Here is a 27,914-nt window from a genome sequence, read left to right as displayed (position 1 = left end):
TTGTGACAGATACCTTTTTTTAATGCATATGAGCAACCTTCCTGTATTTCATTACCAAAAATCTAATATAAAAAAATAACCCGAGACCAATATTTACATGTAAATTTTATTGGTTCTCTTCTCTCAGACCTGCTACTTTCAAACTTCTAAACATCCTCACGGCAGCCAATGCATCATGCATTCTGGCACACAGTATTGTTGCCATGTTCCTCTGCATCTCTGCTCTAGTCAGGTTACATAACAGAGTAGCCTGGAGTAATCAGCATTACCCTTATGTTTTTCAAGATTAAAGAGAAGACATTCTGAATTCTAAATAAAAACCTAATCATAACACAGTACATTTCAAATAAAATCTGCTCCAATTGCAGGCATAGCTACTGTCACTTATCCACTCGTGGATGTTTCTGTTTATGTCTAGTTCAAAACAGCCAGATCCTATGGAAGCTTTCGTTTTAAAACTTTTGATGTCGGGCTGGGAAGGTGGCTCAGTGGTAGAGCGCTTGCCTTGCATGCCTGAGGCCCTGGGTTCGATTCCTCAGCACCACATAAGCAAAAAGAAAAAAGCCAGAAGTGGCGCTGTGGCCCAAGTGGTAGAGCGCTAGCCTTGAGCTGAAGAGCTGAGGGACAGCGCCCAGGCCCAGAGTTCAGGCCCCACGACTGGACCCCAAAAAAAAAAAAACTTTTGATGTCTGTTGTATTTATGCAATGCTCACTGACAAAAAGCATTCTGGACAACATTTTCAATTATCAATGAATTGAAAACTTGAAGTTGTTCGTACATATTTAGAAATAAAAGGGTGAAAGTCAAATGGCACCTTCACAGATGCCAGTATCTTTCATTAAAATAACCTGACTACATAGATACTTCAAAAACCTACATTCTATTGCTTCATCCCAGTAACCAACAGTTAGCTAATTTCAAAACAACAGACTTGGAAAGAAGAAAATTAAAAGTAGAAAATTTTCTAAATAAAACTTTAAAGAGGAAAATTAATGGGCAAAAAATGATTTTAAAATCTATCAGAGCTCACAAAGAATCAGTTACCATCTTCTAAAAACTGAAGAATTTAATGCCAGGCAAGGGTGGCCCACATCTGTAACTAATCGTAGCTACTCAGGAGGCTGAGATCTGAGGATCACAGTTCAAAGTCATTCCAAGCAGGAAAGTTCATAAGACTCCTATCTCCAACTAAGCACTAAGAAAATTGGAATTGGAGCTGTTGCATAATCAGCAGGGCGCTAGCTAGCCTTGAGCAAAAAAGCTCAGGGACAGCGCCTAGGCTGAGTTTAGGCTCCAGGACCTGGCATCCCACCCCCCCTCCCCCAACCAAAAAAAAAAAAAAAAAACCTAAAGCATTTGTTTACAAACAGCTCTTACACTGATCACTTCCAGCATAAACAGGTCAGGCAAGTCATTTCAAAATCATGTTTTTCATTCCTATATAACTATAATAAAAAAAGTTTCTTTTCATGTTAAATGTTGTAGTTACCTGCTGGCAACGTGAATGTGACAAGGTCAGTTAGAAAATAGCAAGCAAAATCCCCCTTTCTCTGATGAAGAGAGGCAGCTATTTCTCTGCGGATTTGTTCTGTCAGTTCAGGACACACCATTGCTGGAATACACTTTGCTGCTTGTTGAGACACCTTAAATACAAAAAGAAACTTTCCTCTTTATCTCATCTATCAGAAATGCAAACAAATCACAATAGCATTTAAAGAAATTAGCAAAATTTCTAAGTATCTGAAGGTTATTCATTTTATTCATAAAATTACTCCCTAGCCCACACCGGTGGCTCACGTGGGTAATTCTAGCTACTCAGAAAGCTTAGATCTGAGGATTGTGGCTCAAAGTTGCTGGGGCAGGAGTCTGTAAAAGACTTTTATCCCCAGTTAACAACCAAAAATCTTGTTAATTGACTAATTGAAATTAAAATAAACACATGTTCTAGAGAAAAAAAAAAAACAACAACAACCAGAAATCTGGAAGTTCAAGCACCAGGCTTGAACTAAAAAGCTCAGGGACAATATCTAAGCACTCAGTCAAAGTCCCCGGACTAGCACCAAAACAAAAACTAAAACTAAAACCTAACCAATAAAAGTACATATCAATTCAACTTTCAAGAAAAGTCATAAAGGGCTGGGAAGGTTGCTCAGTGGTAGAGCGCTTGCCTTGCATGCATGAGGCCCTGGGTTCAATTCCTCAGCACCACATAAGCAAAAAGCAAAAAGCCGGAAGTGGCAGTGTGGCTCAAAGTAGTGGAGCGCTAGCCTTGAGCTGAAGAGCTGAGGGACAGTGCCCAGGCCCAGAGTTCAGGCTCTGTGACCGGACCCAAAAAAAAAAAAAAAAAGTCACAAAATGGTTTATCCTGCATTAGAAATTCTATTTCTTCATATTTACCCAATAGAAATAATAAACAAGCACATAAAAATTTATGTACTAAAGGCTTATTATACATAAAGGTACATAAGAGGTCTCTGAATGGACCAACCATCATGCACTCAAATTAGAAACATTCTTTGCAAATAAGGAATTAAGATGGGGCAGAGTGGCTCATGCCTACAATCTCATCTATCTGAAAGGCAGAGATAAGGACTGAAGTTTGAGGCCAGTCTGGACCCCAGCTCAACCAATAGCTGGGTGCAGTAGTCATGATCATAAATCCTAGCTACATGCATAAATGATCCTGGTTCAGGGCAGCAAAAAACAAAAACACCAAGACCTATTAGAAAAATAAAACACAAGGGCGATGAGGGCATGGCTCATGTGGCAGAGTGCTGCCTAGCAAAGACACACTGAATTCTACCCCCACTGAAGAGGGAAAAAAATAAACAAAAACTGCAGCTCATAGAAAACATTGCAAACACTTCTTTCACGTGTTTCAACTAATATGACTTGGAAGAATATATGTATTTAACTGCAATGTTCCTTTTAAATTGCTGATCAGCAACAAATTATACCAGTCTTCTGCCTTATAGTCCAGATGCACTTAGTTTTTGGTGCTGCAACAATCTACATACAGAAAATTCTGTGTGTATAGTTTTACACACACACACACACACACACACACACACACACACACACACACACACACACACACACACACACACACACACACACACACACACACACACACACACACACACACACACACTAGTTATATATAACTATTTCTCATCACCAAGATACCAAAAGTCAATCTAAAACTAGCTTTCTACCAATCTGCCAGCCCTCAGTCCCTTTCTCAAAACTGGGAAGACAAGACTTTTTGAAAACAATCTGGACTGGACCCTAATACTATGAACCTTTCAGGACAAGTCTGACCTCTAAGCATTCCCCACATCTTTAGAACAGGATACATCACTGAAGCCTGACGTTCTTCTTCTTGCTTCTTAAACCTTATGAATCCCAACTGTTTCTCTAGGCTAATAATTCTCACCTTACCATCATGAACTGAATTTATGAATGTTATTAAACGTGAATTTTATCTTATTATTTAAGTTCAAATCCTTCCTTTTCACTTCTTCCTTTACCAAATGAACTTTCTGGAGTTGAGCATGATGAGATACCAACACTCTTTCCTCTCCCCCCAAAAAAGAACTTTCTTAAACATTACACATTTGGTTTAGTATTTTGATAGCTATATTTTAATGTAACTGATTTCCTTTGTAATTTTTTTTAAATTTAAAAACAGGAATGAGCCAGGTGCCAGTGGCTCACGGCTGTAATCCTAGTTACTTAGGAGGCTGAAATCTGAGGATCGGGGTTCAAAGCCAGCCTGGGCAGGAAGGTCCATGAGACAAGTCTTATCTCCAATTAACCACCAGAAAACTGGAAGTGGCGCTGTGGCTCAAGTTGTAAAGCTCTCACCTTGAGCTGAGGAGCTCAAAGACAGCATCCAGGCCTAGAGTTCAAACCCCACAACAACAACAACAACAACAAAAACAAAAAACAGGAAGTTGTTTCTGAGGCAGGGCCTTGCTATTATATAAACTATGCTGGCCTCCTCAAATTGATGATCCGCCTAACTGCAGCCTTTCTATTGCTTGAATTAATTACAGGCTGTGTCACCAGACACAGTTAAAAAATGCCCCACTCCACTTCTCCCATTCTATACCCAGTTGATCTATATGTCCCATAGAATATAGCAAAAGTACGAGTATGTTGTTCCTTAAATTGGTTCCTAAGACACTGCAGCTTTTTTCCTCCTGAAATCATTTCCTTTGGGTGAAACCAACTGCCAACTTCATAAGGAACATATAGACGAGCCAACATGGCAAGAAATGTAAGTCTCCTGCCAACAGCCATTTTAGTGAACTTGGAGACAGATCCTCAGCTGAGGAAGCTCAGCCGAGCTTCCTGACTCTAGAACCCTGGTAGACACAGCTTAACTGTAACCTTCCTAAAACCTTGGCCCAAAAACATTCAGGTCAGCCTTTCCTAAATTCCTGACCCTTCCAAACTATTTGAAGTAACAAATATTTGTGGTCTTAAAATGCTGAGTTATCAGGTAATCTGTGACATGGCCATAAACTGTAAGTGTTCTAGTATCATTCTACTATGAATCACTGGATTCCTTTCAGGAGTCCAGGGACCTATGAGAGTTCTTTTACCACTCACTGGCCTCTACCAGCCTGAAGGAAGCCAATGGATGCTCTATACACTAACACTAGTTCAAAGTCACTTTTTGTTTTGCTTTTCACGTTGGTACTGGGACCTGAATTCAGGACCTGGGTTCTGTCCCTTAGCTTTTCTGCTCAAGGCTGGCTTATACCACTTGAGCCACACTTCCAGTTTTTTTGTGGATTTTGTGTGTGTGTGTGTGTGATTCATTAGAGATAAAGAGTCTCACAGACTTGCATGCCCAGGCTAACTTAGAAATGTGATCCTCAAGCTGGGCCACACTGGTGGCTCACGCCTGTAATCCTAGCTATTCAGGAGGCTGAGATCTGAGGATCATGGTTCAAAGCCAGCCCGGGCAGGAAAGACGGTGAGACTCTTATCTCCAATAAACCAGAAACCAGAAGTGGCGCTGTAGCTCAAGTGGTAAAGTGCTCGTCTTGAGCTGAAGAGCTGAGGGACAGCGCCCAGGCCCAGAGTTCAAGCCCCATTACCGACAAAAAAAAAAAAAAAAAAGAAAGAAAGAAAGAAAGAAAGAAAAGAAATGTGATCCTGGGCTGGGAAGGTGGCTCAGTGGTAGAGCACTTGCCTTGCATGCATGAGGCCCTGCGTTCGATTCCTCAGCACCACGTAAGCAAAAAGAAAAAAGCTGGGGGCTGGGAAGGTAGCTCAGTGGTAGTGTGCTTGCCTTGCATGCATGAGACCCTGGGTTCGATTCTTCAGCACCACATAAACAGAAAAAGCTGGAAGTGGCGCTGTGACTCAAGTGGTAGAGGGTTAACCTTGAGCTGAAGAGCTGAGGGACAGTGCCCAGGCCCAGAGTTCAGGCCCACAACCGACAAAAAAAGAAAAAGAAAAAGAAAAAAGCTGGAAGTGGTGCTGTGGCTCAAGTGGTAGAGCCCTATCCTTGAGCTGAAAAGCTGAGGGACAGTGCCCAGGCCCAGAGTTCAAGCCCCACAGCCGGACCCAAAAACAAAAACAAAACAAAACAAAAAACCTACTAAGTAAGCAGTAGCATTAAAGGCCTGATCCCCCAACCTCTCAGCCACAGTTAGTTTCTCTATCCCATCTTCTGAAACGACCACCAACTACACCACCACACAATATAACTGGGCATCATGGCACTAATGCAGCACCAGAAACACCTATCACTGTTCTATCCCCAATACTGACATCTGACCCCTCTACTCACATTGCTCCCTGTCACTAGTGTCCTTCTCCTTTATACTCAGTAAGCCTGCCTGCTGTTTCCTCATGGCTATCAATATCCCTAATCTTCTACTTTCCTCTCCTAGCCTCTTTCCCCCAAGTCACAGGAATCTTAAGAAAGTGAACACAATGGCTGGCCATTGAAATCACATTTTCACGTAACCTGAATGTTTTCTGACCTCCATTTAAAAACATGCCCTGTATTACCCTTTATGTGATGATTCCCAAATACTGATAAATCTGAATAACTGCTTGTAAGTATATATAGAAGATGTGTACTGACAAAATTTGAATGCATAATTGATCTGACTCTACTTTTATTCTATTTCTCCTATCACTACAAAAATTACTTTGATAAGTCAGTTATAATCAAAATACTTTGATAATGAAGAACGCTTCATTTATATTGTCCTTGCCATATATACCTAAGCCAGAAACCTCAGAATAAACATGGATCCATATCTTAACATCACTCCCACTGAAAGGATCTGTCACATCCATCCCAGGGGACCATGCAGAGGCAGGCAGGCACAGGAGAAAGACTATTACAAGGTTTATTATTTCCCCAGGAGAGAGAGCACATGACAACCTCCACTATCTAGGTAGCAGCAGGGTCTGAGGGGTAGGAAGTGAGGTAGATGGGAGCTCAAGTGGATCTGGGTGGAGAGGGAGGGGCTAGCTGGATGGCAGAACTCCAGGGCAGGGAGGAACTCAGGTCTGGGTAAAGCTAAGGACCAAAGATGGGCATAATGCTTACACCCATAACCAATCTATCACCTGAAGACTCCATAATCTCTTATCACCCTGCTTCTCTCCATTTCTAGGGCCAAAGTCCTACTAAGAGTTCTGGCCAGCCTTTCTAACCAGGCTTGACCCTCTCAGATAGCAGCTAAAAGCAATCTGTTCTTGCACTGTCTTGCTCCTGTACCTAAACCTTTCAGTGCCTTCGAAGTAACCTCAGAACACTTTGAGACAGGAAGGAGTGCCCTCAGAATAATCTGCACCTTTACTGCCCTCACAGGAATTTTCCCATGCTTCAAAAGACAAGAGCGCTCATGACCAGCACCAGTTCATCTTTCACACCTCCTCTTATGTCCCAATCATCACTCAATCATGGTAGGTTGCTTCCAAGTCTCTGAATTCACCATAAATACCATGATCCTTTCCTTCTGAATTTATGGTTTCCATGGCTTTTCTCTCCCAACCCACTTTACCTAGCTAATTCCTACTCCCTCAGAAATTAGCAAAAACTACCTGCTCTAGAGCACAGACCTGGCACTTGCATTTATCAAGACATACACTGAACAGAATCACCTATTTATTTCTCTACTTTTCCCAAGACTCACTAAGGAAGAGCCACGCTGGATGCTGGTGGCTCACGCCTACAATCCTAGCTACTCAGGAGGTTAAGATCTGAGGATCACGGTTCAAAGCCAGCCCCAGCAGGAAAGTCTGTGAGACTCATATCTCCAATAAACCACTAGAAAACTGGAAGTGGCTCTATGGCTCAAGTGGTAGAGCGCTCACTTTGAGCTGAAGAGCACAGGGACAGTGCCCAAGCCCACAGTTCAAGCCCAACAACGGACAAAAAAAAAAAAAGGAAAAGCCAACACCTATCCTCCAACACACTGCCTAACACGTAATATAGGTACACAATATTTTAGATGAATAACTAAAGAACAAATACATTTCAATGTTTTTAAAATAAAACATGACTATTTACTGAAGCCAATTCCTGTTTTAAAAGCATATATGGAAGGGCACTGGTAGTTCATGCCTGTAATCCTAGCTAGTCAGGAGGCTGAGATTTGAGGAAGCAAGCCCAGGCAGTAAAGTCCGTGAGAGTCTTATCTCCAATAAACTACTCAGAAAAAGCCTGAAGTGGCACTGTGGCTCAAGTGCTAGAGCACTAGCCTTCAGCACAAAGAGGCTCAGGGACAGCACCCAGGCCCTGAGTTCAAGCCCCAGGACTGGCAAAAAAAATAAAAAAGCATATATACACTGGCCAGGTATGATAGACCATGAGTATAATCCCAGTTACTTGAGAGGTAAAGATCAAGAGGACCACGGACAGACAAGGAAGATCAAAGGTAGAGGTCAACTTGGGAGAAAAAGTTAGCCAAGACCCCATCTCAACAAACAAGCAAGGAATAGACGTTTCAGTTCATAATCTAGCTAAACTGGGGCACAGGCAGGAGGACTGCAGTCCAAAGCTGGCCCAAAAACAAAAGGAGCAAGGCACAATGGCACAAGCCTATAATCATAGCTACTTAAGAAGCAGAGATCACAGTTTAAGGCCACCTCAAGCAAAACAAAGTCCTAAGACTCTAACTTAACCAATGACTGAGTGTGGTAGCCTATGCCTATCATTCCATCTGCATTAGAAACATAATGACCGGACACAGCACCATGTGCCAGTCACCGTAGTGATGCAGAGGAGCACAAAAGGAAGATCATAGTCTAGGTGGCCCAAACAAAAAGCAAAGCCTACGTCAAAGGCAGGGAGGAGGCGCAGCCTTGCACAGTGGCTCCAGTGCTAAAGCACCTGCCTCTGAGATCTTCGAGTGTGAGGTTCTAATCCAGTACTGTCAAAAACAAAAACAGATAAATAGCTGAGGGCTTTTAGTGGTAGAACATCTGCCCAGTAAGTGCAAGGCCCTGAGTTAAGGCCCCAAAGTAAAAATAATAATAATAATAATAAAGTAAAACCACATACTGATAGGGACAATAGGTAGGTGCATCTGTAGTTCCAGCTACTCAGGAGTCTCCCTAAGGAGTTGGGAGGCCAGCCTGAACAACAAAGCAATATCTCATCTCAAAAGGAGAAAAATAAAGGCAAGAAAGAAGAAAGGGAAGAAAGGAAAGAAAGGCAGGCAGGAAGCCTTAAAAAAACACATACTTTTACAATCTCCAATATAAGCTGATTTTGAAAGGGAGGGGAGGGGGAGGTGCATCTGCAAAATTTCCCAACTGTCTGGAGAACACTGTAACATTAAAAATGAAAACTAAAGAAGACATTTCTTTGATATAAAAGAACATTTAACTAAAATGCCACACTCACCTCTGTAAGCAATATTGCTAGCATATCCTGCCTCTGAAAACGTATAGCCAAGTGTACCAGGGTATAGCCAACATCAAAGGCAGAAGGACGATTCAGCAAGCGTACTTCATCTGCAGTGAGCTGACGTGCAATATCTCCTCCTGATGACTTATAAGCTTCTATGGCCCCTAAATCACCTTCTACAACCCCTAAAACAAGCATCAAAATAGAAGAGTATTTAATTCTATTTTTCTTTAATAGGCACAAACCTACAACAGTGACTCCAAACTCCTTATGTGTTTCTTTGTGCTTCCAGGATCCTGGGGCATCATTTAAAGTCCTAGAGAATATAAGGAAAATTAGCATTTCCCTACATTTTCAAACATTCCACAACTAGAACTGCGTTAAGTACTTACCTTACCATCACAGCTGGCTTCATGTTTTGCTGGGGTTTAGAAGAACTATTAGGATATAGTAAGTAAAGCAAAGACCAGCAACCTAGTATGAGAACTGGGCTTCATAGTCTTTGTGGTGGTCCCGCACTCATCCGGCTGCAGAAACTGAGGAGACACACATGTGCTTCCAGTCAATGCTAAGCTTTCTATACTTCTAGTTACAAATAACTTAGAGCAATTTAAACCATTCTTATTGTAAAAAGAAAAAAAAAGGTTGGCAATGTTTTGATTTCAGTATATCTCATAGCCAAAGCTTCCTTATGCCCATCAAGAAAGATTAATAAACAGTTGGGCATAGTGGCACATGTAATAACACCTGAACTTAGGAGGTGGAGGCAGGAGGATCCCAAGTTTAAAGTCAGCCTAAGCTACATAGCAAGTTCAAGGCTAACCTGGGTTAGACTATTCTCAGAAAAGGAAAGGAAGACTGTTAAAGAAAAAAGACTGTTAAAGATGACTTTGAATGCTAAGATAAAACTTTACAAACAAATCAGTATCACATTGTCCATAAAGACCTTTGCATTCCCACCAACGCATCATATTCACCTTAGGATTAATGTTAAGACAATAACTGTATTTACTAATATACAGTAAAGTACAGTGTGGATAATAAAACCTTGTCAAAAATGAAAATGTAAATTAAAGACTTCCAATTTAGCAAAGGACAAATAGTTTAAGTGTTTCTCTTTACTATAAAAATGCAGCTTAAACCTGGTAAGTCTCACATTCACTGAATGTTCATGACACAATAAGCATAATAATGAACATGAGACAGGACAGTAAAAACACGACTTCCATATTCGAAGAGTTCTTCAATTTTAATTACATCTGTGAGCCATAAAAGATCAGCTCCAAAATTCTGCAAACTCTAGGGTCACAGATACTTTCTGTAAGTTTAGATCCTTTTTCTCAAAGCACAGACAAAAAAATTTTCAGGTTAAAAACTCATGAGAGGGGCTGGGATGGTGGCTCAGTGATAGAGCATGAGGCTTGCATGCATGAGGCCTTGGGTTCAATTCCTCAGCACCACATAAGCAAAAAGAAAAAAAGCCGGAAGTGGCGCTGTGGCTCAAGCGGTAGAGCGCTAGCCTTGAACTGAGGAGCTGAGGGACAGCGCGCAGGCCAAGTTCAGGCCCCATGACCAACCCCCCCCCCAAAAAAAAAAAACCACTCATGAGAAAACCAGGTATGACAATGTAAGCCTATAGCCCCAGCACTTGGAAGGCTGTGTCAGGATTTCATAAACCCAAGAGTTTTGAGAATAGCCTGAACAATATAGTAAGACCCTTCACCTCACAATTCTGGAGCAGACAGCTCTGGTGGAGCCCTTGCCTAGCACACGCACGTACTTCCTTAGCACACTCAGCTTCTCACTGAAGCTCAGCAAGAGCTCTCTCACTCCTCATCACAATAACAAGAGAGTTCGGGTTGTTTTGTTGGGTTTTTTTTCCAGTAATGTAGGGTTAATACATTCCTTGCTACATATACACAAGTTTAAGTTCAGTACTAAATCCCCTCCCTATCCCACTTTATACATAAAAGGCTTCTAAACATACTTAAAAGAACAATGCCCCAAAAGTAGTTCGGGCTGAAACACAGTAAAGCTGGCGTGAGACAGGGAGAACAGAACATTAAGTGCTAATTGAATTCAAAGTCACCTGTGGTGCAAGAGGGTTGTTTCTAATTATGTTCAAGTACAAAAAAAACTCTAAAATCTCTGCTTAATTTGTTTAAACAGTTAAGTGTTTTCTAATACAATTTTTGAATAATTGAATGTCGCTTACTTTATTTAGAAGTGTGCCTACCCCATGCCCTTTGGTTTCTGCAGTATCACGTATAAAGGCAGCTACTTCTCCCTTCAGCACCAAGATCGGCAGAGCCAAAGCTGGTGGCAAACAGCTCAGTGGTAGGGTACTTTCCTAGCATTTGCAAGACCTTGGGTTTGACCCCACATGGGAGGAGGAGAAAATAAAGCCATAACTATTTCAAGTGCATGCAGCACAACACCTTTTAGTTATTACCTTAAATCTAAAAATGAGTCTATTTATAAAAGCTGTGTATTGTAGATAAAATATTCTAAAAACACCTAACCCCAAGAGTTTGAGCAATTTACTTGAAAAGACAAGATATGCATGGTAAATATGTATGTAGACACATGTGTACATGTATGTACATATATACAATTTCTAAATATACTTTTTATTTCGAAAGACAAATTTGAAGTGACCACAGCTAAATACCAAAGAACTTCCTTCTTTGGATTGGACGAAAAGAAGAACTACTAAGTTTCCATCTTTACTATTTTAGCTAACTCAATGGGTAAGTCTAGAAGTATCTTTAAAATTCTTAAGGATTCACTTCTTCTCGCTCTTTGATGGATTTTTTGAAATTAGAAATTAACTGACAAGCACTGGTAGCTCATTCCTATAATCCTAGCTACTCAGAAAGTTGAAGTCTGAAGATCACAATTTGAAGCCAGTAAGGGCAGACAAATCCACTAGGCTCTTAACTCCAATTAACGAGGGGGAAAAAGCCAGAGTTGGATGGGTGGTTCAAAGTGTAGTGATAGCTTTGAGCAACAAAGTGGAGCAAGAACAAAATGCCTTAAGTTTAAGCCCCAATACTGGCACATGCACGTGTGCGCACGCGCGCGCGCATACATACACACACACACACACACACACACACACACACACACACACACACACACACACACACACACACACACACACACACACACACACACACACACACACAAGAAGCTAATTAAGCACAATGAGTAGAGGGTGGAGTACTGGTTTGTGAATTAAACAATTCAACAAAGTTTGCAACTACACGCTAGAATTATGATTTACAATATCTCCTGTTATGTCTTCATAGTAAGGGCTTTTTAAAAACAACTTCAAGCAGGGTACCAGTGGTCACATCTATAATCCTAGCTACTCAGAAGGCTGAGATCTAAGGATCATGATTTGAAGCCAACCCAGGCAAAAAAATCTCCATGAGACTCATATTTCCAATTAACCACTCGAATTGGAAGTGGCACTGTGGCACAAGTGGTAGTGCGTTAGCCTTGAGCACAAAGAGGCCCTAAGTTCAAGCCCCACAACTGACAAAAACAAAAAACAAATAGAACTTCAAATGTTGGACTGTGTGGTATACGAGTCTCAATAAATCTAAGACACACACACACACACACACACACACACACACACACACACACACACACACACACACACGAATTCTATTTAATCTAATGCAAATTACCAAAAATTCTGAATTCTTCTCTCCTATCCCATGTGCACCATTAAGCTGTAGAAAGGCTATGCTGCCCATGCCCCAGAAGATGGAGAAGGTAGGAACTGAGGAGGAACAGACTGCTCTTCCCAGCATGAAGCAAGCCTATGATCACACACAACTCATAAGCAGTAAAGGCACAAGCCTTTAAAATACCTTCTATCTAATGTTTTGAGAATATATAATTCTATTTTCTCATTAACTGTAAGAGCTCATAGTTTCAGAGACTGGTGAATTTCAGCTACAAAAACTAGTAAATGTCGGGGCAGGGAAGGTGGCTCAGTGGTAGAACGCTTGCCTTGCATGCATGAGGCCCTGCAATTCCTCAGCACCACATAAACAGAAAATGCCAGAAGTGGCACTGTGGCTCAAGTGGTAGAGCACTTGCTTTGAGCTGAAGAGCTGAGGGACAGCGCTCAGACCCAGAGTTCAGGCCCCACGGCTGACCAAAAAAAAAAAGCTGGGAGGGAGGGAGAGGCAAATAAGTGCAAGGACTAACACTTCGTTTTACAGAACAAAGTCCAGGAAACAATGATGATGTTCCAATATAGAGAGAAGCCCTACCTTCTCTGTAGGTCACTGACCTCTCATAATGCCTCTCAACTGATGCCCCTTTCTCTTTGTATTTTTTTAATTTAACATATATTTCATTTAACTTATACATTCTGTCTCCCTCCCCTTCATGCTACGAAGACAAAAAGACAACTGAAAGCACTCTGATTAGCTGTGTAAAACTAACCTGCAATAGTTATACATTCAAAAATACACAAGTAATTCATGATACATAATTATAAAGGAAAATGTAGGTATACTTTAAACACAAATAAATGAAAAATATGTCATTACGTATTGCTAGCAAGAAAAAAAGGGGGGGTAAAAGAGGTGGCGGCAGCAGAGATTCATGTTGTACCCTAAGCTAGGCCAAGGCCGATAGCTCCCTGGGGACTTCACAGCTACGATGGAACTCCGTTGGTTAGCATATGGAGCTGGCTCATAGATGTTTAGAAAATAGACTTATTTTTCCCCCATATATGGCACAGTTTTCAAAGTTTTGCCTTCTATTCCTTTATTACATAAATCATATGGTAACTAACTTTGAAAAGAATGCCAAATGGTAAAAAATAAAGCCAGGACTTACCTGAGCCCACATGGGCCAGCTCAACACTACCCTGGAGTTCTATGGTAGCTGTGACATCACAGCATGCTTTATGCTGTGGGGACAGGGTGGACCTGGAGTCTGCAGGCACAATTTCAGGAACCCTTAAAGAGAAAAGTTAGTTTTAAGTGCTAATGTTCAGAATGTTCTATACTATGGTCAGTAGAAAGATGCAGATGCAGCCGGCTATGTCTAGGTAGCACTCAGCATTCTTTCGCATATGAAAGAGAAACTATATACCCAGCAAAAAAAGGAAAAAAAATTTAATATCCCAAATCTAGCTTAATCATGGTCCTGGGCCTATGGGAATACTCAATACTCAAACTACTTTTAAATATAAAATGTCCTTAATATTTGGGGGGGAACAGTTCTGAGGAAGTAGTACTGGGGTCTGAACTCAAGGCCTCATGCTTGCTTGCTCAGCTGGCACTCTACAACTCAAACAATGCTTCTGGCCTGGCTTTTTCCTGATTATTTTGGAGATGGAACTGTAAGCAGTTTTCTCCCCAGGCTGGCTTCGGGCCAGGATCCTCCAGATCGCAACCTCTGAGTAGCTAGGATTTACAGGCATGAGCTACCAGGGCCCAAATAATACTTTTTAAGTGTTAAGTTTTCACAGAGAGCCCCAGAAACAGTTTGAGCAAGTCAAACCAATCAGCTCTCGCCGCATTTTTCACAGCAAAACCAATGGCAACAAGTTAAGCCACACTGTTGTGGACCCCAAAAATCCCAAGACTTGGGATTATAAATTCAAGGCCAGCCAAAGTTACATAACAAAGTCTTGTTTAAAAATTATTTTAATCTACCATTTCTATTCCTAGAAGAATGTTATAGAACAGTAAGCTTTCAAGTCTAGCTTCTATTCAATATTCTCACATTTATTAATATATCTTCTTCAGAAAAGATTTAATGAGATAAGGAAATCAAATAGTCTCAAAGGCCTTTTAAGTGTTCTAATTATTATGACAAATTATGTCAAATACAGTTTATGCTTCTGAATTCTTAACTCCTTATATCTTTGAACAAACAGTTAACAAACCAACTGTTGCAAAAATATATATCCCAAAGAATGGATAGATACCGAACTGAAAAAATGTTTTCATAAGGATGGAAGGATTAAAAGAACACATAACAAAGTCCTCCGTGACAAATGGGCAGAGAGAGGTCCAAAGACATTTCATGGGTTACAGAAAATTAAAAAGTTCAAATGACCAAACATCAAACTATTCAGCCAAAGGGAAGAGACTAGAAGACCCAGAAATAAAACTATACACTTAACAGTTATCTGATATTTAATAAGGGAGCCAAAGATATGCAGGGGCAGGGGAGACAACCTCTTCAATAACTGGTGTTGGGAAACGTTGGCATCCATATGCAGAAAACTAAAAGTGGATCCCTGTTTGTCACCATGCACTAATATCAACTTAAACTGAGTCAAGACTTCAATGTCAGACCTGAAACTTTGAAATTGCTGTACAAGGGAGTAGGAAAAATGCTAGAACTTACAGGCCTAAGTAGAAACTTTTTGGAAAGAGTCCCTGGGACACAGCAGATAAGAGAATGACTTGACAAATGGGATTACATCAAAATAAGAAGTTTCTGCACATCAAAGGACGTACTCAACTAGAAAGACAACCACTAGGAGAAGAGCTTTATCAACAATACATCCAACAAAGGCCTAACACCCAAAATATATAAGGAACTCAAGAAACTAACCCTTCCCAAAGCCAATAAACCAATCACTAAATGGGCAAAGGAACTAAGGAGAGACTTCTCTGAAGAAGTAGTAAGAATGGTAAAGAAACATATGAAGAAATACTCACCATCCCTGGCCATAAAGGAAATCCAAATCAAATCTACCTTACCTCAGATTGGCCACCAACATGAATTTGAAGAACAATAAATGCTGGCAGGGATGTGGAGAAAAAGGGACCTTGTTGGTGGAAATGTAAATTACCACTCTGGACAGTGGTATGGAGGTTCCTCAAAAAAACTAAATAAAAATCTTCCCTACACCCTGCCATACCTCTCTGAGCATCTACCCAGAGCACTGTGTGCCAGGATAGCATAGACACTTGCACATTCATATTCATTGTTGTACCACTCACAATAGCCAAGTTACAGAAACAGCCCAGATGCCCTACAATAGATGAATAGATTTTTTTAAATGTGGTATCTATACACAATAGAATTCTATGCAGCCATTAGAAAGAATAATATTATATCATTTGCAGAGAAATGGATAGACCTAGAACAAATCATGTTAAGGTGAGGTAAGCCAAGCTCAGAGACAAACAGCTCTTGTTCTCTTTCATATACTGACGCCAGATCTGAAATACATGATAAAATATACAAGACTCTAGGGATTCAAACAAAGTAAGAACAAAGGAGTATGTATACTTAGGAGATGAACACAAAGGTGCAATGCCTATCTCTGCCTCGATCAAATAAAATAGTACTTAACCTAATAAACTCCAGGAAAATGGAAACAAGAGGAGTATTCTTTTCTTTTTTGCCTGTTTGTTCATTTATCTGTCTTGGGGGGAGCACAAAGGGTGAACAAAGGTAGCCATGGAAGTTAGTAGATACTGCTGAAAATGAACTATATAAATTGTGGACAGAGGAGGGAAAAACTGGGAGAGAGCAAGAGAAAGGGTACCACTGTCCAAAAAGAACCATACTCAGTATTACCTGAATTATGAAACAGTAACCAGTATTACCTGACTAATGAAACAGTACCCAATTATTACCTGACTTATAAAACAGTACCCAGTATTACATGACTTATGAAACAATAACCCTTTCTCAGCATTGCCTTTTATAACATTTAAAAAGATGAAAACATTTTAATCCAAAATATAAGTTTTATAAAAATAAGCATTCCAACTATATAAAGTAAAGCAAATAAAAGTGCAAAAAATCTATAGATGTTCTATAGTGATACTAAAAGCTATTATTTCATTTTAATAGCTTTTCCTATCTCTATCCTGTAATGCATATACTTGCTTTTGCTATTTAACAGCAACAAAAAAACTAGCCCTTCATATTACTAAAACCAGTACAAATGTCTAAATTTGGTGAAACAAGACATATGTCCAATTACAAACACATAAAACATACTGCATCCATACAATGATTGCTCAGTTATTAAAAGAAAGCAAATTCTGGCATATGTTATGACATAGACACTGTGCTAAAAAAGTCAAATACCATATGATTTCATTCATGTGGTTCATTAGAGGTGGAATTCACAGAAAACAGAATGGAACATATACACAGAGGAATTTTATTCATCCATTAGGAAGAATGATATTATATCACCGAAAAGAATTGGATGGACCTGAAAAAAGTTATGTTAAGTGAAGTGAATCAGACCCAGAGAGAAAAAAGACGCCATGAGTTCTCTCATATGTGCAAACTGGATCTATACAAGTAAGCACATATGGAGTTGTACACAAATGTATTAACCAAAGTATGGTGTTTTCAGGGGAGAATTCAAACAGTGTAATTCCTTAGAAAATCTAAATCTAATCTAAATCTAAATCTAACACAACAAAATGAATACCAGAAATTTGGCACTTGAAAGGTGGGAGGGGGAAAGGGTGTCAAGGAAAGGAGGGTAGAAAAATGAAGAGGGGAAGAGGGGGAGAAAGAATGCAATCCTAATGTTCAATGAACGTTTTACAAAATTAAGAAAATTGAAGGGAAGGGTTAGGTGGGTGGGATGAGGGAGAATAATGAAAGAGCTAACATCAATCAAGATGCATTGTACCCATAAGCATTTGTGGAATGGTAACTCTTTTATACAACTACTTAAATATAATAAAAAAATATAATTTAAAATGCGAATTGAATCTAAACCAATCCTCCAAACTGAGAATTATTCTGCAAAACTAGATTCTTCAAAAACACTAATATCACAAAAAAAAAAAAAAAATCAAAAAAAAATAGCAAACTGAGTCCAGGCACCAGTAACTCATACCTGTAATCTAGCCTACTCAAGAAGACAGATCTGAAGATCACAGTTTGAAGACAGCCCAGGCAAAAAAATCCCTGTGAGATTCTTATCTCCAATTAACCACTCAAAAACCAGAAGTACTACTGTGGCTGAAAGTGGTAGAGCAGTAGCCTTGAGCAAAAGAGGTCAGGACAGTGCCCAGGCCCTGATGACCCATCCAAAAAAAAAAAGCAAGCTGAGCTCTGGTGGTTCTTGCCTGTCATCATAGCTATGCAGAAGGCTGACATCCAGAGGATTGAGATTCAAAGTCAGCCCCACAGCAAAGTCCATAAAACTCTATCTCCAAAATAACCAGCAAAAAAGCAGAGCTGGAGTCTTTAACCCCGATTTCCTACATGGGGAATAAGAAATGTCTGTCCCTATTTAAAACCATTTCTCTTTAATGCTGGTATACTAAAAAAATAAATCCTTCTTTGTATAACTAAAGATAGCAAAATTTTAAAATACACCTTTTTTTTTTTAACCAAAAAAAAAAAAAAAATCTAGAGGTATGGCTCATGGGAAAGAGTGACAGCAGAGCAAGGAAGCCAAGTACAAAGGCCTCAGTTCAAATCCTAGTACAAAAAAAAAAAATCAGACACTGCCTTACACTGATTAAACAGAGTCTGAGGCTAGGCAATCACTGAAACAACTGGTGAAACAAAATATAAACTCTGACTGTCTCATTTCCTGTATAATTAGATAATGTGCTCAGGTAGGGAAAACATCCTCCATATTGGTAAATACCAAGACATGTTTCCTATGTCTGCATCTACTCAAATGTTTACTCAGTAGAGAAGGAAGGTAACAAAGTAATAATGACTGGCACAGGTATGCTGCATTCAGTGTATTTACACTTGCAACTTTTATACAGAACATGAAACTTTTAGAAATAAACACTGATGGTTAACAAACCAGTTGACTATACAAGACTAAGGTTAATGAGAATAGAAAGAGAACTACTGCAGGTAATTCAATGATCCACACTTTGTTTTTGCTCTATAATATACATAACTTTTTATAAGGCTTTTTAAGGATTTTTTTTCTATTTCAGACCCATATTTTGAGTTTTAGCACATCCTATATTCCCTTAGTGTTTTCAGTTAATACCTTCAAAAAAGAAAAGTCTTTAAATCAATAGTTATAATTCAGTATCACAAAACCAAGAATCACCAGATTCTACTTCCTTTTTCACAGGAGATGTACATTACTGGTATGCAAGTCTATATAATCAATCATTTCTGAGAGCCAGAAATTACTTCTCAGACATACCAAAAGCAACCAGAAGAGTATTTCACAGGTTGTGTCTGCCACCACCATCTATTTAACTGACTAAAACCCACTTTTCCTGGATGCTCTTTTTATTTATTTATTTATTTATTGGTCGGTTGTGGAAGTTGAACTCAGGGCCTGGGCACTGTCCCTGAGCAAATTCTTTTGCTCAATGAGCTGAAGAGTGCAGGGACAGCGCTCAGGCCCAGAGTTCAAGCCCCATGACCAACCAAAAAAATAAAATAAAAAATAAAAAACTTAAATCTGAAAATCTCTTACAGCCTGAAGGATAAAAAGACATCCAACTTGTGCTTGAACTACAGTTAGATCTTCTGAAGAGACTAGTGGAAGACTTTTGGATAGGCTATACCAACTTGTTCTTTGGTAGAAGTAATTCACATTTTTCACATTTCTTTTTTGGATTAAACAGGTTTATGTCAGCAATTTAAACAAATTGTACATATAAGCTGAAATAAAATTTTAAGTATTACTTTAATTTGTAAAAAAAAAAAATTCTTTTGCTCAAGGCTAGCACTTGAGCCACAGCACCACTTGTAGGCCTTTCCTGTATATGTGGTACTGAGGAATCAAAACCAGGGCTTCATGCATGCGAGGCAAGCACTCTATCACTAAGCCACATTCCCAGCCTCTGGATGCTCTTTTTAAAAAACCTAGGTACACCAAGAAATACTTTCACATACCAGACTAAACTGACCAGAATCAATTAACAAAAAAAGGATAAGAGGAAAAAAGTGTGTGTGCTCCCCAGACAATATTTGTATTTTATGAAAATGTACTTATATTGATGAAAGTTCAGCTTACTTTAAAATCATGTCATAAAATACTATTTTATGGGGCTGGGAAGGTGGCTCAGTGGTAGAGCGCTTGCCTTGCATTCCTGAGGCCCTGGGTTAGATTCCTCAGCACCACATAAGCAAAAAGAAAAAAAGCTGGAAGTGGCGCTGTGGCTCAGGTGGTAGAGCACTAGCCTTGAGCTGAAGAGTTGAGGGATAGTGCCCAGGCCCAGAGTTCAGGCCCCACAACTGGACCCAAAAAAAAAAAAATACTATTTTGTATCCAGTTCCAAAAATCACCATAAGAAATCCTTAAACCTTTAAACACAAGACCAAATTACTTGAATAAAATTGCTTATCATAAATGCTAAAAAGAATTCTACTACCTGCTAATATGAACCTCATGGATAGAAAGTAAATGTAGCAGAAAGAATGTGAATAAAGCAAAGGATGAGTTTTTACAGACACACATCCCACATAACATTTCCATCAGTTAAGTAGGGACATACAAGGAAGCAATCGCCAGCGTTCTCAGCCGCTTGCTATCCTTTTATGGATACAGTGCCAAAGATTTGCTACAAGAGTTTGTATATTCTGGATTCTATTAAAAGCTTTTAATAGGATATTTTCACTTAGCCCATTTTTGCTAAAAAAAAAAAAAAAAAAAAAAAGCTATTCATAAGATTTGAAGCCTTTTCTGCCTTCATTCATATGTAAAGTAATGCATTAAACACACACACACACACACACACACACACACACACACACACACAAAGATACTACATCAGAAAAGAGTGTCTTTCTGGTCTAGTATCAATATAAAATCAAAAATTGTAATCTAACATGTTAAAAAAAATCCCTAACTTCCTACCTAAATTTCCAGAGATGCTCTCTAAAAATGACGTTAAAACAAACAAACAAAAAAAAATCTGCTTCTGAGCAAATAATGTGGAAGTAATGATAACTGTAACATAATTCCACAGGACACAAAAATTTCTAAAGACAGAAAATAGATTGCCAGGGGCTGGGAAGGTGGCTCAGTGGTAGAGCGTTTGCCTTGCATGCATGAGGCCCTGGGTTCGATTCCTCAGCACCACATAAGCAGAAAAAAAAAAAAAAAAGCCAGAAGTGGTGCTATGGCTCAAGTGGTAGCACGCTAGCCTTGAGCTGAAGAGCTGAGGGACAGCGCCCAGGCCTAGAGTTCAAGCCCCATGACTGGACCTAAAAAAAAAAAAAAGAAAGAAAATAGATTGCCAAAAACTGCTGCCATGTACCAGGCTGAAAATAGGCCAACCCAAGCAAAGAAGAACAAATAGTACAGAAATCTCTCTCGGTCTCTGTCTTTCCCTCTCCCCCTTACACGCACACATACATACACACAGACACACCATGTTCAAATTATGTGACCTAACACTGGATCCGCTACATATAGACAGAGATTTAGCTGCCTTAAAAAAGGCAAAACTTAAAGGCAACTTATGTGTGATTCTAAATACAGATAAAATGTATTTATTAAAATAAAAAGGTAAAACCAGCTGGGTACCAGTGGCTCATGCCTGTAATCCTAGCTACTACCTCAGAAGGCTAAAGTCTGAGGATTGCAGTTGAAAGCCAAACCAGGCAGGAAAAAGTCTGTGAGACTCTTATCTCTAGTTAACCACCAGAAAACTGGACATGGTGCTGTGACTTAAAGTGGTGGAGTACTAGTCTTGAGCAAAAAAAGCTCAGGTCCTGTGTTTAAGCCCATGACCAAAAAAAAAAAAAAAAAAGTGTAAAACTGAGTGGGACAGGAAGAACAAACTAGGAGAGAGTGAGGGAAGGAGTGACACTGACCAAGAAGAAATGTACTCTTTACTTGACTTATGTGACTGTAACCCTTCTGTACATCACTGTTATAAAAACAAAAAATGTAAAATGCATATATATAAAAAAATCAAAACTAAAAACGCAACATTCACAGGTATCAAATTTTACAAAGTTCCAGCAACTATGCCCTTTCAATTTAGTGCTAGTTCTCTGGCAGAAAAGAAACCTCTGCCACACTTAGCTGGAAAGAAGAGCAGCACGGCTATTTCACAGTCAGCCTCTGCGTGAACTCTTTCATTGCATAGCGAGACAGTAACTCTAAACCCTCTCTCTGAGAACTGGTCCTGATTTAGTAAAACAAAAATTTTTTTAATTAAATTGTAAAATTATTTTTTTCTTAAAGTGAATATTGCTATTGGAATTGTATTCCTATTGCTGCCCTAAAATTTACTGCAAATATACTGACTTACAACAATATAAACTTTATATCTTAAAACAGAGATGGTCAGAAATTCAGTATGGGTCTTCACTGGGCTTATCATATCAATCACAAAAGGCCCAAAGAGATGTACAGGGAAATGAAACTCCAAGAAAGACAAGTCGAGGGGCTGGGAATGTGGCTTAGTGGTAGAGTGCTTGTCTAGCATGCGTGAAGCCCTAGGTTCAATTCCTCAGTACCACATAAACACAAAAAGTCAGAAGTTGCATTGTGGTTCAAGTGGTAGAGTGCTAGGCTTGAGCACAGAGAGGTTCAGGGACAATGTGCCTAGGCCCTGAGTTCAATCCCAGGATTGGCAAAAGAAAAAAAAAAGTAGTGGATTTGGATGCTACCCATCTCATTGTGTTTCTTTTAAGATACAGAACTTTTGGGCTTCATAAATATAACTGTGAAGCAATCACTGTTATCACTGTTTAAAGCCAGCAAGTACTGAACTTGGAAATAGAAAGCATTTGTATTTTTCTTGAACAATTTATATATCCCGAGTTCTTCAAACATTTAAAAAAACAAAAACAAAAACAGCCAGGAATTCTAACCCACACCAGTAATCCCAACACTTAGAAGGCTAAGGCAAAAGTTTAAGGCTAACCTAACACTATGTAAACAACAACAACAACAATAAAAAGTATGTATACCAAGCACCTTCTGAGGCACACATCTGCTTTTTTCATGTGACAGAAAATAAAATCCTTTTGATGACTGTGTATGCGAGTACTGAGGTTTTGTATGCTTGCTTGGCTTTTTCACTCAAAGCTGGCATTCTACCACTTGAACCACACCTCCACTTTCTGCTTTTTGCTGGGTAATTGTAGCTAAGAGTCTCATGGAACTTTCTGCCTAGCCTGGCTTCAAATCATGATCTTTAGCTCTCACCTGAGTAGTTAGGATTTAAGAAAATAAATTAAGACAAAGCACCCACACTTACTGTACAAATACTGTATCATTTGAATTAGTCTTCTAGAAATACTTTAATTTTTTTTTAATTTTTTTTTTTTTTATTCCGGTCATGGGGCCTGAACTCTGGGCCTGGGCGCTGTCCCTCAGCTCTTCAGCTCAAGGCTAGCACTCTACCACTTGAGCCACAGCGCCAATTCCGGCTTTTTTCTTATGTGGTGCTGAGGAATCGAACCCAGGGCGTCGAGCATGCAAGGCAAGTGCTCTACCACTGAGCCATATTCCCAGCCCTAGAAATACTTTAAAGAACTAAAAGAAAAAAAAAATCAGCCAAAGTTGCCTTAAATATATCTAAATTAAATATGTCAAAAAACAAAATTCATTTTGTTCTGACATTAAAAAAAAAAAAATCACCCAATAATCAGGTGTACAGTTCATAGTACTACAATCACTCATAATCTAACCTAAATACAAAGATGCAATCCCCATGTGCTTCTGATCACAGAAAATAATATTTATCTAAATGAACTCTAAGAAATGGAAACAAAAGGATTTTTCCTTTTGGTTTTCTTATTATCTGTCTGGGGGGGGGGGAGTTTAAGGAGAGGAACAGAAATGGAGGGACAAGGTGAACAAATGCAGCATTGGTACTCAGTAGACACTATGTTGAGAATGAGCTATACAACTTATAGGTGGTGAAGGGAGGGGGAAAAACAGAGAGAGCAAGGGAAGGGATGACACTGTGCAAAAAGAAATGTACCCTACCTGATTTATGTTACTGTAATCCTTCTGTACATCACCTTTATAATACAAAAAAACCCTAACCTAAATGGCTTTTTGTAGAGAGTGAACAATCCTGAGGTTTGAACTCAAGTCTCATGCTTGCCCCTGTACTTGAGCCATACCTCTACTCCAACATTTTGATGATTCACTAGAGATGGAGTCTCACAAACTTTTCTGTTGTCCAAGTTGCTTTCAAAAGTGATCTTCCAAGTATCTGCCAAGTGTGAATCACTGGCACCCTCACCCAGATTTCAACTCCTTCCCCTCCTCCCCAGCAAGATCTTGCACAGGGACTTTTCTAACATAAGCAAGATCCCCAATACTGGAATTAAAAAGTGACATAATGCCAACCTGGAAGCTGAGCAGTGGCTCATGCCTGTAATCCTAGCTACTCAGGAGGCTGAGATCACAAGGACTGCAACTTGAGGACAGACCAGGCCAAAAAAATAAAAAGTTTCAGGAGACTGTCATCTTAGCTATGATGGGAGCAGAAAATAGGAATATTAAGGAGCCAGCCAAAGCAAAAAGTAAAACCCTATTTCAACTAACCATACAACAACCACCTAGAGACATAGCTCAGCAGTGGCACCCTGCTGAGTAAGTAAGTACAAAGCTCTGAATTAAAATCCTGGTATTGCCCCCACCAAAAAAAGACAAAAGTTACAGGCACGATATAGTAACTGAATGAAATGTCTTCATGAAAAAAATCTGATAAAACAAAATACAGAATATGCACAGTATTTTTAATCAAGTATTGACACAGTTGGGTACAGTGGCACATTTGAGAGGCTGATGTAGGAGGACCATTAGCCTCATGCCAGCCTGGGCAATTAAGCAAGACCCAGTCTCAAAAAAAAAAAAAAAAAGAAAAAAGAAAAAGAAAAAAACAGATTCAGGCACAGTAGCTCACACATGTAACCCTAGTTACTGGAGAAGCTAAGATTGGGAGGATCATGGTTTGTAGCCAGCCCAGGCAAAAAGCTCACAAGACACAACCTAATTCAACCTTATTCAATGAATAGCTGGACACAGAGGCACAGGCCTGTTATCCCAACTCCATGGGAAGCATGAATAGGAGGATCAGGTCCAAATTGGCTAGAGAAAATAAAAAACAAGATCTTATCCAAAAATAATAAAAGCAAAAAAGGGATGGAGGCATGGCTCCACTGGTAAAGTACTTGCCTTGAAAGTATGAGGCCCTGAGTTCAAACCCCTGTATCACAAAAAAAAAAAAAAGGAAAAACAAAATGATTGTCATTAGTAAAACTAGAAAAATGAAGAAAAGAAAGAAACCTGACTTCAGAATTTTCATACCCATACACTTCTTGGTGAAAAACAAAGGCCTCTGTGTCAGTAAGACTAGGCCACATTTTATCTTAGCTCTCTCTGGCAGCCAGGGCAAAGCAGAGTAGGTCCAGCCTAAAAAAATCCAACCAGGAGCTGAAGACACATTTCTAACCCTAGCTACTCAGGAGGCTGAGATCTGAGACTCGTGGTTCAAAGCCATGCCCTGGACAGAAACGTCAGTGGGACTCTCCAATTCACCAGCAAACATTTGGAAGTAGCTGGGTTTTGGTAGCTCATGTCTGCAATCCTAGCTACTCAGCAGGCTGTGGTCTGAGGATCACAGTTCAAAGCCAGCCCAGGCAGGAAAGTCTGTGAGACTTAATCTCAGTTAACCACTAGAAAACTGGAAATAGAACTTGGCTCAAAGAGGTAGAGCGCTAGCCTTGAGCAAAAAGAGCTCAGGGAGGGCTGGGAAGGTGGCTCAGTGGTAGAGTGCTTGCCTTGCATGCATGAGGCCCTGGGTTCGATTCCTCAGCACCACATAAGCAAAAAGAAAAAAGCCAGAAGTGGCGCTGTGGCTCAAGTGGTAGATGGATGGATGAGAGAGAGAGAGAGAGAGAGATGGATGGATGGCAAAGAATCTAAAAATCCATCTGAAGAGCAGGATTAAGATCTGTTGACCAGAAACATTTCTAAAATGGTGCATTCACTGCTTGATCTAGTAAGTCTTGACTGCCTGATAGGAAGGCATTTCTATGTAGAAAAGTTGTATAAAAAAATTCAACCTTCAGCCGGGCGCTGGTGGCTCACGCCTGTAATCCTAGCTACTCAGGAGGCTGAGATCTGAGGATCACAGTTCAAAGCCAGCCCGGGCAGGAGAGACCGTGAGACTCCTATCTCCAATAAACCACCAGAAAACCGGAAGTGGCGCTGTAGCTCAAGTGGTAGAGCGCTCGCCTTGAGCTGAAGAGCTGAGGGACAGCTCCCAGGCCCAGAGTTCAAGCCCCACGACCGAAAAAAAAAAAAAAAAAAAATTCAACCTTCAAGGAGCTGGGAAGGTGGCTCAGGAGGCCCTGGGTTCGATTCCTCAGCACCACATAAGCAAAAAAAGAAAAAAGCCGGAAGTGGCACTGTGGCTCAAGTGGTAGAGCGTTAGCTTTGAGCTGAAGAGCTGAGGGACAGCACCCAGGCCCAGAGTTCAGGCCCCGCGACTGGACCCAAAAAAAAAAAAATTCAACCTTCCTCATTCCTATTTCAACAGCTACAAAGCTGACTTTAGTTCAGGATTTTTTTTTTTCCAATGTTAAACAAAAAGAACTCTTAACTTACATTCAACATAATATAAATTATGCTTAGTCTATTTTTTTTTCTTTTTTTTTTTGCCAGGTCTAGGGCTTGACCTCAGGGCCTGGGCACTGTCCCTGAGCTTCTTTTGCTCAAGACTAGTACTCTAGCCACTGTGCCACATCCAGCTTTTTCTGTTTATGTGGTACTGAGGAATCGAACCCAAGGCTTCATGCATGCTAGGCAAGCACTGTGCCACATTAAACAACATTCCCACCCCTAGTATATATATTCTGATGATTTTCAACACAGATAAAATTCCTAACCCTCAAAAAGCTTAAATTTCAGGAGAAAACATGAATAATAAGAGCAAGATGAATAAGCTTATTAGAAAGTGACAAAGGTGGTAAAGCAAATTAAAACTGGAAGCAGTGGCTATAGGACTGAAATGAAATTTCAAATACAGCAGTTACAAGGGCCCAGTGAAGAAAGCATTATTTGAGATTAAGAACTAAAGAAGGCTATTTAGCAAACTCAACACCTGGAGAGGATAATGGAAAGGAAAGGCTTTGAGGCTTATCAGTAGGGGGAAAAAAAAGGTGGTAGAGTAGAAAGAAAGAGCTAAAGCTTACAGCAGATGAATTCAGAGGCAAACATGTGAGGGTGACCTTATAGAATCTTAGAAGAACTTCAGCTTCGTTCTGAGTGATACTTCCATGCTAGAGGGTTCTAAACAGAACTCCTATTATAGTTCTTATGTTAAGAGCCAACTGTAAGGTACAGAAAGGAAGAGACAGACTTGGTTTGGATCAGGGTGGTAAGAAGCAGATTCTGAATATATTATGAAAATAGAGTCAACAGGATTTTCAGACAAATAGAAATGAGACAAAGAAATGAAAATAAATGATGACAAAGGCTTTTGGCATATACAAAACAATGAATTTGTTACCAGTCACCAACCAAGATGAGAATCTGTGTGATAATAAACTTGAGAGACAATTTCCATTTTTACCTCACTGAAACAGGCAGCTGCACATGAGCTGGGGCTTAGATATAAAAGTTAAAGCGTAGATTTAATTTCAATATTGAAGTCTTATTTGAATCCTGTGTCTTTCAAAAGACCAACTTGAGTCATGAATGAAGATGCAATTTTACATAGCAACTAATTCAGTGTAACAAAAGAACAAAAACACTATTAATTAGGTAGCACTGTGTATTCTCTTAGGCACAACACCCTCTACTCAAGAAGGGCAATCTATAAGCACTGACCTAGATCTAGCTGAAAACCTGGCATGACAAAAACACACATTCTGGACAACCAAATTTAAACTCACACTTTCTCCTTTATCATCCTCGCTCTCATTCCCAGATTGCACTTTTTGATGTCACATTTTTGGCACTGTCGCCCCACCCCAACCCCCAGCAAACAGGTAGGAAATAAGGACGACAGAACGTGGCTCAGTTTATTTCCCCCACTAGTCCTCAAGTGAGGAGAAAATGAGAACACTTGTTAAGTGCCACTA

General features: G+C 39.8%; 1 protein-coding gene across 4 annotated transcripts in view; it reads right to left on the bottom strand.

The window, feature by feature from the left end:
* Nucleotides 1-27,914, bottom strand: part of LOC138819816 (ubiquitin thioesterase ZRANB1) — a 66,305-nt gene that overhangs the window by 13,618 nt on the left and 24,773 nt on the right. For 3 of the 4 annotated variants that reach the window (XM_070011370.1, XM_070011373.1, XM_070011371.1), the window contains 2 exons: nucleotides 8,889-9,076; nucleotides 1,491-1,644 (listed from right to left, as the gene is read on the bottom strand). In XM_070011370.1, coding sequence (XP_069867471.1) covers nucleotides 1,491-1,644; nucleotides 8,889-9,076 — 342 coding nt within the window. The remainder of the gene's footprint in view (nucleotides 1-1,490; nucleotides 1,645-8,888; nucleotides 9,077-27,914) is intronic. The other variant, XM_070011374.1, reaches the window with a different exon arrangement.

Source organism: Dipodomys merriami, unplaced genomic scaffold (genome assembly GCF_024711535.1).
Source record: "Dipodomys merriami isolate MVZ:Mamm:240054 unplaced genomic scaffold, mDipMer1.0.p SCAF_82, whole genome shotgun sequence".
NCBI lineage: Eukaryota > Metazoa > Chordata > Mammalia > Rodentia > Heteromyidae > Dipodomys > Dipodomys merriami.
Note: the sequence above shows the minus strand (reverse complement) of the source record. Positions and strands in the feature narration are given on the sequence as shown.